General features: G+C 40.4%; 1 protein-coding gene across 2 annotated transcripts in view; it reads right to left on the reverse strand.

Annotated features, from left to right (window-relative positions):
• The window catches only part of AASDH (aminoadipate-semialdehyde dehydrogenase), a 55498-nt gene that overhangs the window by 3224 nt on the left and 38943 nt on the right, over nt 1-13331 (reverse strand). For both annotated transcript variants that reach the window (XM_089669280.1, XM_089669281.1), the window contains exons 13-14: nt 1694-1819; nt 1369-1500 (exon numbers count right to left, since the gene is read on the reverse strand). In XM_089669280.1, the coding sequence (XP_089525406.1) occupies nt 1369-1500; nt 1694-1819 (258 nt within the window). The remainder of the gene's footprint in view (nt 1-1368; nt 1501-1693; nt 1820-13331) is intronic.

Below are 13331 nucleotides of genomic sequence, written 5' to 3' on the forward strand. Positions count from 1 at the left end.
CTAGGTAAAGAACCATTTCATCCGTGCAGTCAATATTGGGACAGATTCATAAAAGCTGCAACAATGAAATCCAACATTTATATAATGAACATTAGGAAAGCAAAGCAAATATCTCACCAGCAATTGTGAACAATGCTAAACATAACAAAACAAAGCAAGTGCTATCATGAAGGTATTCAGCTCTAAAGCTCCTTTGGCTGAAGCAATGAATGGCCATCTTTGCTAGACACTAAATGCAAAGAATCTGGTTGGTCTGCATCATTGTGTTTATATATGCAAATATAAAAGACTGACATCTTGAGGCATCCAATTAATGTTACTCCCCAGCAATAGTCTTGGGAGCACACAGGAAATGCAGTCCATCTGCTCAGGACTTCAGCTTTTTATCCAGTTCTTGCAGTAGTGCCCTTTTCCTTCTTTATAATCTGAAGATTGGGGACCCATTTTATTTACCTATTTGTAATGCGGGAGCACATTTTAAAATACAGCCACTGCAGCTGTGTCTCTTACAAAAGTTCCATCTATAAGGCCTGGATCACACCATATGTGCAGAAAAACTGACAGAAACCAACGCACAGATTTCACTTGCAGATACATACGTTTACATCACTTTTCATACACACTGCAATGAGTTTTATACACGTTGCAGATTCCTGCACAGAAAAAAATCTGCACGTGATATTAGTGTAGTGGAATGAACAGGGCACATAGACAGCAATTGATTTTGTTGTGCCCTTGCAAAACACGTGGCTTTGCAGACTAAGCCAGGCTCAGTTGTGTTTAATTCAAGCAACAACAAGATGCTCTTCTAGCAATCCATGTAAGTTACAGGTATGAGGAAACTGATCATGTTTCAGGTTACACCCTAAACATGAGTGTACCATGAAACATGGTTCCAAAGCTGGACTATGCCTTTAAAAGGTAAACAGTGAGGGAATTCTGACTTCTGACTGTAGTGACTGCTGGGTAGCATTAGCAGGAAAAGAAAGGGGTTATATTCTGTAGTTCGTTTTTCTAATGGTCAAGGTAATTCGTGTATTTTGGAAGGCTTTAGTCTGATGTTCCCCAATGTTTTTTGGACCGGTACAGATATACTAGTGGTGTGCCACAGCAGGCCATGGAGGTGCTTAAATTACATCAGTCATGACAAAGGCACAGGCTGGCATTGGCTGGCCTCCTAAACATTCTAGATCTCTGGCTATGTCTGTCTTGAACACTTTTTGATACACAGACTCAGAGCAAACATGCTATAAATAAGCATCAGGAAAGTGTGAGAACTATCTCTATACTTGTGCTGGGCTAGTGACTCAGAAAGGGTTAAAGCCAAACTTGAAGCATTATAACAGAACTCACTAGAGCATTTCTCACCTTTTCTCCCCAGTGACTGAGACAATAAAACATTGCATCCACACATCCAAAGAACACATGCTTGTCGCTGCACTGCAGTGAAGAAAACACAGGTTTGCCGATGTCATTCTTCCACAGATGCTTTCCTGTGCGCTAGAGTGATAAGAAACATAATTTATATACTGCATGGAGCAAAACAAAAAAACCTGGTTCAACACAGTACTGCTTTACAAATCACAGTGAAAGTAAGACTACATTAGTAGAGGCCTATTATTTTAAATAAACTATTAGAGTAACCATTACTTTCGGCTCTGACAGATATCCACATTCAAACAATTGTACTTACCGGATTGATGGCCAGCACCAGACCTCCCAAGGTGGCAACATACAAATGATTTGGCTCCAGGTTTATACAAGGAGAAGAAAACACAGCAGATGCCAGACAATGAGACTTCCAGACACACTGTTTTCCCTGCAAGAAGGTGACATACTGCAGTTCAGCTTATTCAGCAAGTCAGTAGCAAGGATGATATATAACAGGTGAAAACTAAACAGTTTCAGCTTATTGAAGTCAAACAATTGAAAGGTGGATTCTGATTAGCTGTATGGATTTAAGGAAACCCAAAAAAAGTATGGAGGCCAGGGCCGTGGATAAGGGGGTACTACCAGTCCTCCTGTACAGGGCCCAGGCCTGCAGGGGGGCCCAGGCAGCTGGGTGAATCACATGTGGTTAGGTAGGGTGAGTGGGGAAATTTCTGAAACCAATCCCCTGTATGGCTGTCTGTGCAGCAGCTGAAAGCTGGGTTCTTCTCTTCTCCTCTCCCCCCCCCCCCCCCTTCCCCCGGGCTAGCTAGAGAAACATACAGGGGATAGGTTCCAGTACTTTGACAGCCCTTTCCATGCCTGAATGAACACAATGAGTGATCGGTACTGATCACTCACCGTGTTAATTCATAACTGAAGCATAGTAAACTGTGTTTTTTTGTGGGGATGGGGGGCCCTGTTAGCTTGGCTGTATGGGGCCCTGTGGTTTAGTGATGGTGGTGGGGGGGGCTGTCAGGTTGGCCTCTCATTTGGAAAATTGCTGGTTTTCTGGCTTTCATGCTGATTTAGAACTAATATGCAGATTAGGAGCTCTGAGTTCATTTAAACTTTCCTGATTTGCATGTTTGATCCAGATCAATGTCTTGGAGTACTGAAGTCATAAATCCAGGCAACTTGCGTTTTCAAAAGTAAGGCGCCATTGGCAGCACCCAGATTACAATAAGTGCAGGTTTCCTTTGCCCACACAGTCCCCCCAAAAAATCCCTTTATACAGCGGGCAAAATAAGTATTGAACATGTCACCAATTTTCTAAGTAAATATATTTCTAAAGGTGCTATTGACAGGACATTTTCACTGCATATACCCATGCAATCCATACATACAAAAAAACAAAACAAATAAGTTCAGAAATTAAGTTATGTGTAATAAATTGGAATGAACAAATGAGAAAAAAGTATTGAGCACATGAAGAAAGGGAGGTGCAAAAAGGCATGGAAAGCCAAGACACCAGCTGAAATCTATTAGTAATTAAAAAGTAATCCTGCCCCTTGTTAGTGCAAATTAATATCAGCTGGTTCAGTCTCACCTGATGGCCTATAAAAAGGTGCCTCATTGCCAAGTGGTCACACAAGAAACATCTAATTTTGGGTAAAAGCAAAGAGCTTTCTTGAGCGAGGGGGGGGAGGGGCCTGAACATGGCGCCGACAAGGAGCATAAAGTAGGAGCTCCCAGCACCCACCAAGCAATGTGTAGGAGACCCTGATGTAATATGAGTATACTACCCCACCCTTCCCTATACCTGCTAACTCCTACATGCGCGGCATCCCCTGGCTGGCTCTTGAGGGACAGGAGAGTGCAGCTCCCTAAAAAGGTAGAAGAGATGTATCCCGGAGGAGTGAAGCGGTAGATGCCAGGAGTGATCACGTGGCGGCAGTGTGCATCCCTGGGAGACGTGGCCAGAGGAAAGGAGGACAGGAGCCAACAGAAACCACGGAGGTTGACCCTCCCTTCTTGACCACCTTCAAGCACCTTTAGCAATCCCAAAGAGAAAGGAGGAAAGAAGGGAGTAATTGGCAGTGCCTCACGGCGAAGACAGTGGAGGCGCTGAGGTGGTGGAGCCTAACAGGTAGAATGCTGCAAGCAGTGAGTCTCAAAGCCCATAAGTATATATAATCAGTGGGTGTGGAGGTGGAAGAGACGCTCTCGTTGGCTGGTGGTGAATAAAGGAGGAGGAAAGGAAAGAAGAAATGGAGAATAAAAGGAAAAAAAAAAAAGAAAGTAATGGGGGGGGGGGGGTCACCCTGTGGGTTTAAAGGAGAAGGAGAGGGAAAGAAAAACAAAGAGAAAAATGTTGCCGAAGGGACCTGGAATATTAAAATAGGAGGCGGCATATAAGTGGAAGACCAGGAACGTTAGTATACCGCAGATAAGAACATAAGAGCACTTGTACTGGAATATATGTTTTATTTATTGAAGCTTTTGGAGATAATATCCCATCTTGAACTACAAATTTAGAAGTACCAACATCAGGAAGAGTAGATCTGTAAAAGGAGGAGGGACAAAAACACCCCAAACAAGTACAAGTGCAATAAAAAAAAAAATATGCCCCCGCAAGACAGAAGCCCAGAGAGTCAAACCCCATAGAGACAACAGGGAGCAAGTGGAAAACAAGAGATGGGAAGAAATACTGAAAATCAAACTAGACTGTCACTGGCAATATCAAACCCGAACCAGGCTAAAGAAATTTTAAATATGGAAAGTGAAGTGGAAATAGAAAATACAGAAGAAAATGGAATACGCTCACAAATGCCCACAAAAATGGAAATAGCAGAAATGTTTGCGAAACAAAAGCAGTCTATAAAGAATGATATGGCAGTCCTACATGATGATTTGGGTCAGGTGCTATTACGAGTTGAAGAAACTGAAGAAAATTTGGACAAACATGCTCAAGTAATAACTAAATTGGAAGGGCAAATGAATGAAATGCAACAGGAGCAAACGAAATTATTATATAAGATGGAGGATTAAGAGAATAGAGACAAAAGGAATAACCTGAGCATTCACGGACTGCCGGAAGTACCTCAAGGAGAAGATTTGATTGATATAATTAAGAAGGTGTTTAATCCCATAATGGTTAGATCAGTAACAGATCAATTGAAAATTGACAGAGTACATAGGATTAGGTGACCACAAGGAATGACAATGGAAACCCCCAGGGATGAGATTTTATGATTTCATTATTATGAAGATAAAGAATATATCTGAAAGATGAGAGGGATCCCAGCAATAAAGTATTGAGAAACGAGCCTGAAAATTTGCTCAGATATAACACCTGAAATTTTGGCAAGAAGGAGAGCTCTGAGGCAATTACTGGAGCAGATGAGAAAAAAAATGTCTGATATAATTGGGGATTTCCAGCTTGGCTAGTTGAATGGAAGAATGGACGTTCCGTTAGACTGAGATTTCCAGAGGAATTATGGGACATTTGTGAGAGACTAGAATTACAGATACCGGATATCCCAGGATGATCAGAAGGGGCTAAGGAGAACTTGGACTTAGAAAAAGAGAACTGGAAATTAGTCCTCAAGAAAAGACTGCAACAGAGATAAGAGGAAAAGAAAACAAGAAAGGGAGAGCAGAAGATGATGTAGTTGAGAGACTTTAAAGATGGGACTTTTTTTTTCTTCTCTTCTCTCTTCCCCCTCTTCCCTGTTGGATACTGTGGAGGAGGGGGGAATTGGAGAGAGGAAGCAGGTGATATCTGAAAGGCATAAACAGGTATAGGGAATGGGGAGGGGGGAGGAAAGGTGGAAAAAGAGCCTTTGAAGAGGGTGGGAAGAGAAATATAGAGCAAAGTCAGGGTGCCCTGGATGCCCATCATGCTCCTGAATTTATAACCCAATGAGTGGGGTGGGGGTTATGGGAGGCGTGTGCTCACAGTCACACCCTGAAAGTGGAATCGATCACCATGGGACCAGAACCACTACCGATTCAAGGGCTAGCAATGGACCTGAGGGTTTTAAGAATAGTGGGTGATGGGAGGTGGGGGTTGGAAGGGAGATGGGGTTGGGAGAGAGGGGAAGAAAGGATTCTCTTGAAGATATCTTCTGGCTCAAAACTAGTTATACAAGCACTCTCCTAAATGTGAATTTTGAGGAAGAAGGGATATGGATGGATGTATTTGGATAATATATGACCTACAATGTAAAAAAATTTAATTATCCGGGTAAAAGACATAAGATTCTTAGGGAAATTTATCCTAGCTCTATTGAAGTAATATTTTTACAAGAGATGCACATATCACATGGTGGCAAAAGAAAGATATCAGTGGGGGAATAGACCAGAAAGATATTTAATGAGAAGACTAAGGAAAAAGAAATGAGTAAATTATATAGAGAGAATTAGAGATGAGACAGGAGAAGTGGTATATTCAACCACTGCAATTGCTAGTGTACTTCAAAAATATTACAGCAGGTTATATAAAGTAAAACCTAAGAATCAAAAAGAAGTGGAAGTAGAAAGAACAAGGAAAAGGCAGTTATATCTAAAAGAAGCTGGATTACCTAGATTAGAAGAAGAAAGATTAGTAGCTTTAGAAAAAACGATATCGCAAGAAGAAAATCAAGTAGCATTGAAGAGTACAGATGCAGGGAAGAATCCAGAACCGGATGGTTATACAGTGAGATACTATAGGAAATTTAAAAAACAACTAGTCTCTAAAATGTGTTCATATATGAATGCACTAGGAGAAGCGGTGGAAATGAGAGAAGAGTTGTTACTGGCATATATTACAATTATACCTAAAGAGGGAAAAGACATGTCTCAATTTCCAATTTCATTATTAAATATTGACACAAAATTATATGCAAAAGTTTTAGCGACCAGGATGAAAGATCTACTGTCGGAGTGGATACACTTAGATCAGGTGGGGTTTATCCCAGGAAGAGAAGGAAGGGATAATGGTTTAAGAGCTTTGCTCCTCCTGCAAAAAAGAGTAAGAGAAAAATCCCCAGTACTGGTCCTGTCTATAGATGCCGAGAAGGCTTTCAACAGGGTAGACTGGGGATTTATGATGGATACATTGGAGGTAATAGGACCTACAATGGTGCAGTGGATAAAAAGATGTATAGTAATCCTTCAGCAGCTGTAAATATCATTCGTTCATTTCATCATCATTTAAAATGTATAATGGAACAAGGCAGGGATGTCCACTTTCTCCCCTATTTGTAATATATTTAGAGCCATTATTAGCTACGGTTCAAATATTGCAGATGTTAAAAGGAATTCAGATAGGAGACGTGGAACATAAAGTCACGGTGTACGCAGATGATATTAAATATTAGCGTACCAAGGACAGAGAAAAAGGCCTTACAGAAAGTATTTCCTTTCACATGGAGGGAAAAAGAATGAAAATATTTGGAAATAAATTTAACCTCGTCCCTTAAGAACAAATATCAAGCAAACTATATTCCATTAATAAAGGAGATAAAGGATGAGCTGAGGAAAAGCTCAATAGGATCACTTTCCTGGGTTGGACGAATAAACATGGTGAAGACGGTGATAGTACCAAAAATTCTGTATAAATCTCATATGCTCCCAATGTACATACCGATGATATACTTTGGGATTTAAATAAAAAATAATACTTAGGTATATATGGTTAAATAAAAAACCGAGAGTAAAATACGAAGTCCTTTGTAAAGATGAAGTAGATGGGGGTTTAAATGTGCCAGATTATAATGAGATATTGTTATCCTGTATTATTATCATGAGTATTAGATTGAGTATATAATGCACAAACAAAAAGTTGGGTACAAATTTTAAGTACACTAAGTGAGACACAGTTAAATAAAATTAATTGGATTCCACAACAGTTTTGGATGTTTTCCGAAAACACAAGCGCTTTAACACGGAATGTATTCAAGGTATGGGATGCAATTCATAAGCAAATGGGATGGGCATATAATTCACGGCTAATACCACTGGTGGGAACAATTTTTTTCCCACCAAGGAAAGATGACATATCAGGAAAATGGATAAAAAATAGAAATGCATAGTTAAAGGATATTATGGAAAATGGGGAAATATGTTCTTTTCAAGAATGGAAATATAAAAATGGATTATTTTATACATTAGACGAGTGGCGATATCACCAATTAAGATGCTTTGTGGTAGCACTTAGACAACCAGTAAGAGCAGTATCTGTATCCATTTGAATAGATGTTGAGTTCAGTTGTTATACAGAAATACTGTACTTCTTGTACATATAAAAAGGTACTTACTAAAATATCTGGACCTATTTCTCCACCGTTTTTAGAGAAATGGGAGAAGGAGCTTGGAATACAATTGAATGAACAGCAAACAAGGAAAATTTTTAAATTAGCACATGGGGCTAATATGAATGTAGTGGAAATGAATTATAAATGTCTGGCAAGATGGTATATTACACCTAGTGTGTTACATAAGCAACAACCAGAGAATTCACTTTTATGTTGGAAGAGGAGTGGGATAAAGGGAACTATGGCACATATATGGTGGGAATGCCCTAAGATAAAGGAAATAGTACAAATACAGGAGATCTCGGGAGTTAGCATTTAAAAGACCCGTGGGTTTGTTTATTCTATAATATGGAGTTTACAGTGAAACAATATAATATGATAATATTCCATCTAATAAATGCGGCAAAAAGACTAATCCCAAAGTTCTGGCAGGTTCAGGAGATCCCTAAGGCAAAAGATTGGATACATAGGGTAGAACATATTTATAGGATGGAGGAATTACATCATAGTGAAGACAAATTGGGAAAATGTATGAAAACATGGGAAAGATGGTGTGATTTTAAAACCTCAAAGAGATATGCAGAATTGATAAGAGTTTAAAGTAGAGAGAAAGATAAATGGTGAGATGAGGGAATGATGGTTTAAATAGGAAGGAAAAAGAAAAGGAACAGTGAGAGGAGTGGGGAGAAGGAAAGTAGAAGTAGTAATTGAGGAGCAAGAAGAGAAAGGAAAAGAGAAAAGAGAGGGAAAGGTTGGTGGTAATGTGGGTGCGGGGATCAGAATGAGTTTTATGAAATTATATATTATAGTTTTTTTTTTGTAAATTAAATTAATAAAAATATAATAACAAAAAAAAAAGCAAAGAGCTTTCTCAAGACCTTTGCAACCTTATTGTTTCAAAAGATACTGATGGCATTGGTTACAGAAGGTTTCGTAACTTCTGAATGTTCCAGTGAGCACTGTTAGGGTCATAATCTGGAAGTGGAAAGAACATTATTTCACCATAAACCAGCCACGACTGGCCTTGCAAGGTTTCTGACAGAGGAGTGAAAATAATTATCAGAAGAGTTGTCCAAGAGCTAAGCACCACTTGTGGAGAGCTCCAGAAAGACCTGGAATTAGCAGGTACAATTGATTCAAAGAAAACAATAAGTAATGGATTCAATTGCCATGGCCTGTATGCACGCTCACCATGCAAGACTACATTGCTGGAGAAAAAGCAGGTTGAGGCTTGTCTAACCGTACTGCAGATAGCGATAGCTGCAGGCAAAGTGACGTACCCGTACGTCGCTTTGCTCTTCTGGGTTTAGAGCGCACATTCGCGCGCACTCCCACTGTCATTCTTTGTAGGAGGTATATGTCAGCAGGTCACGGCCAGTGATTTTGTCCGGGACTCTGCTGATCTTCTACAGCGAATGGAGATTCAGAACTGTGCCTGTATTTGTAAATACAGGCACAGGATCTAGCTGGTTCTTCTCTCCCTGGAACCATTTTGTTCCAGGAAGAGAAGAAAGAGACATCTCATGCGAGTAAAAGCAGCACACTGCTCCCCCACACGTTTGATAGAGACATTTTAAGCCCTTGATTGCCACATTTAACCCTTTGATTGACCCCTGCCAGTGCCATTAGTACAGTGTCAGTGTACAGTATTTTTCACTGATCACTGTATTAGTGCCACTAGCGACATGAGATAGCGCCAGGGTCAATTAGCGTCCCCCCCAGCTAGGGTCAGCTAGCGTTAGATTGCCCGAACACTATCGCACTCACGCTATAGGTTGCTGATCACCATCCTTACTAGTATAGTGTTTGTACGGATCAATATATTGATCACGAACAAAACTATACCAGTGCCTCTTAGTATTAGTGTCCCCAAAAACGCAGTGTTAGCAGGATCATCCCCGTTCATTGCCTGCACTAGCGTTTAGCCCCAATGCTCCCCCCACCCCTAACAAGAAGTGCAGTGTCAGTATAATTTCTGATCTGTCATTGCACACAAAATCGCAGTGTTCGCAGAATCGGGCCTGATCTCTGCCAGCACTAGCAGGTGAATTTTATTGGTAACAGTTCAAGCAGTCCCTGACAGCCAGGCGCTCTTTTTCCTGTTAGTCGCACTAGGTACCTGTAAATTTAGAGTCCAAAATGTCCAACGAAAGGTACACAAGTGAAGAGGCCTACAGGATTCTGAGCATGTCAGATAAGAGCGAAGGGGAAGCCTCTCTGATAGTATCTGCTTCAGAATACGAACCTGTAGATAGCAGCGGAACCCTGAGAGGTAGCCTGGATGATGTACCTGTTAAGATCAGGCATACCAGACCCCATGAAGCTGAAGTGCTAAGATTGCATAACTTCTGTCATATGCAGCAGAGTGCCAGTACTAGTGCCGCACTACCTTTTTGTGAACTGGTGAGCACCAGTACTGGCGAGTATCACTTGGTGACATGGCGAGTCCAGCAGTACAAGCTGGTGCGGTGGCTAGTACAAGTAGTGTCCTACAGCCACCAAGAATTCACACACAGGCCCGTAGAGCCCCTAGTGTCTTGCAAATCCCGATTGGCAGCCCACAGATTCTACAGCATCCGTACTTCCCCCATTCACTGCCCAACCTGGAATTGGGGTGGAAATAGCAAATTTAACTACTCCCCTTGATTTTATGGAGCTGTTTTTCACAAAGGATTTGTGCAATTTGATTGTGGGCCAAAGCATATTACATATGACTAACTTTGAGTTTACTATATATTGTTTATAGCTGAAAGTAAAAAATATTGTTTTTTTTTTAAATTTTGGGAATTTTTTGTGTATAGCACAAAAATAAAAAACGCACAGGTGATCAAATACCACTGAAAGAAAGCTCTATTTGTGTGAAAAAAAGGATGTATATTTCGTTTGGGTACAACATTCCATGACTGCGCAATTACCAGTTGAAATAGTGCAGCATTGAATAGCAAAAAAAGGCCTGGTCAGGAAGGGGGGTAAATCCTCATGAGAGCAAGTGGTTAAAGTTTGCTGCACAACATTTAGAGAAGCCTGTGAAATATTGGGAGAATATAGACTGGTCAGATAAGACCAAAATTGAACTCTTTGGATGCCATAATACGCAAAATGTTTGGAGGTCAAATGGCACTGCACATCACCCCAAAAACACCATACAAACAGTGAAGTTTGGAGGCAGGAACATCATGGTGTGGGGCTGTTTTTCAGCATACGGTACTGGCAAACTTCATATCACTGAAGGAAGGATGAATGGAAAAATGTACCAAGACATTCTTGATAACATTCTGCTGCCATCTACCAGGATGATGAAGAAGAAACAAGGGTGAACATTTCAGCAAGGCAATGATCCCAAACACAAAGCCAAGGAAACTCTCAATGGGTTTCAAAGAAAGAGAAAATAAAGCTGCTAGAATGGCCCAGCCAATCACCTGACTTGAATCCAATAGAAAATCTATGGAAAGAACTAAAGATCAGAGTTCATATAAGAGGCCCACAGAACCTTCAAGATTTGAAGACTGTTTGTGTGGAAGAATCGGCCAAAACCCCACCTGAGAAATGAATGCGGCTAGTTTCTCCATACAGGAGGCGTCTTGAAGCTGTCATTTACCAAAAAGGATTTTGTACGAAGTATTAATACATTTCAGTTAGATTGTTCAATAATTTTCCCTGTGTCATTCCATTTTGTTACATATAACTTAATTTCTGAACATATTTGTTTTGGTTTATTTGTATGTATGGATTACATGGGTTGTTACTGACATGTGGTGAAAATTTCATGTCAATAGCACATTTATAAATATATTTACTGAGAAAAATAGTGCCGTGTTCAATACTTATTTTACCCGCTGTATTTACCTTACCAGCATGCCCCACCACTCCTTCCTCCTTTTCAGCCATCCACATTACCTGTAATCCTCAGTACAGAGGAGCATGTACCTCCTTCCCTGTGATAACACTCAGATCTTGCAGCCAATAGCTAGTCCCCAAGTACTGTCACATGATGAGGGGAGTGACAGTACTGCCCCCCAGCTGGTCAACACCAATTATTTCAGTACTAGCTGTGCAGGAGCAGGGAGCAGTGATGAATCATAAGGTGATGGATTGTAGGGGTGTTTGGGAAGGCTTGCATAGGCAAGGTGATAGTGACTCTTTAACCACTTCAAGTCCGGACACTTTTACCCCCTTCCTGTCCAGGCCAATTTTCAGCTTTCACCACTATCACACTTTCAATGACAACTGCACAGTCATGCAACACTGTACCCATATGAATTTTTTTGTGTTTTTTTTTAGACAGATAAAGCTTTATTTTGGTGGCATTTATTCACCACTGGGAAATTTATTTTTTTTGCTATATAAATGAAAAAGTCCACAAATTTTGAAAAAAAGTGTTTTTCTTATAAGATTTTGCAAATAAATAATATTTCAACATAAATCTTGGCCAAAATGTATTCAGTTATCTTTTAAGTAAAAAAAAAATAACCCAAATTAGTTTATAACCAAAAATTATAATTTTTTAAAAATATTTTTTAAATTTTTATTTTATATTATTATTTATGGGTTTTTTTTTTCTACATACTGTGACCCTAGCAGTACAGTGTCACCATGGTGACACTGTACTACTTGTGGGGGGTGATGAAGATATTTTTTTATTTTTTACACTGATTGCTTTTACATCCATAAAGGCTGTAAAAGCAATCATTTCTCCTCTCTGGCTGCATTCTTGCAGCCACTGAGAACTACTGTGTGAGCTGTGATTGGTCACAGCTTGTCACATGGTACAAGGCTGTTGTGAATAGCCTTGTACCATGTGACCTCTGTGATCATTCACAGATTTCACACGTAGTAAGCAATGATGTCAAAAGTGACATCTTGCTTACTAATCTGCATGTGATCGATTGGCCAATCAGTGATCACATGATCGGGACCTCGCACAGAGGTCCTGTATGACGATCTGTGTTCCACTGTGTCCAGAGGACACAGCGGGCACCGGATCGCAGTGCTGCGTGCTCCCAGGGAGCGCGCACAGTCCAAAATGGCGTTCGCCGTTTATGAACGGCAACCCGCCCAAAGATTGCCACCGTCCGACCGTTTATATACAGCGGCCGGACGGCAAGTGGTTAAAACTGTAGTTCATAAAGTCAAGCACATTCCTAATTGGAATTTTAGCACCCTTTGTAGTTCTTCCATAGAGCTGTGCAATAAGCCAGCATAAAAAACTCCTGTACAAGGGTTCCCTTTAATAAACACTAGCTGGTGTATCTTTCTCTCCTTTAGTAGAGTGAATAGTCTTGTATCAGGCCCCCAGCCCCCATAGTTTTCTGTAGGCAGACCTGTAGTGGGTAGACCTGCTGTGTCCTTCCTCCATCTCTGCACAGGATAATGGAGCACAATGATAATTTCATTGTCAAATTTACAAGGCAATATCAGGATTTGCGAAAGCATTTGGTGGATACGATGTGAATTTATATCCTTTGTGGCTATAGAGGAATATATTTAAGTGGAAGCTTTTCTGCCCAGAATTCAGTTTAACGTTTTCTAATGAAAGGCTAACTACTTATCAGAATGCAAGGAATCAGGAATTCACAAAGTATCTAGCATAGGAAACCAGGTTATGTAATATCCTTATATATATAAAAATGCAGCGCTATTTGATGTTGTTATGCTATATGC

Source organism: Staurois parvus, unplaced genomic scaffold (genome assembly GCF_062004578.1).
Source record: "Staurois parvus isolate SC_StPar_1 unplaced genomic scaffold, SC_StPar_1.0 ptg000071l, whole genome shotgun sequence".
NCBI lineage: Eukaryota > Metazoa > Chordata > Amphibia > Anura > Ranidae > Staurois > Staurois parvus.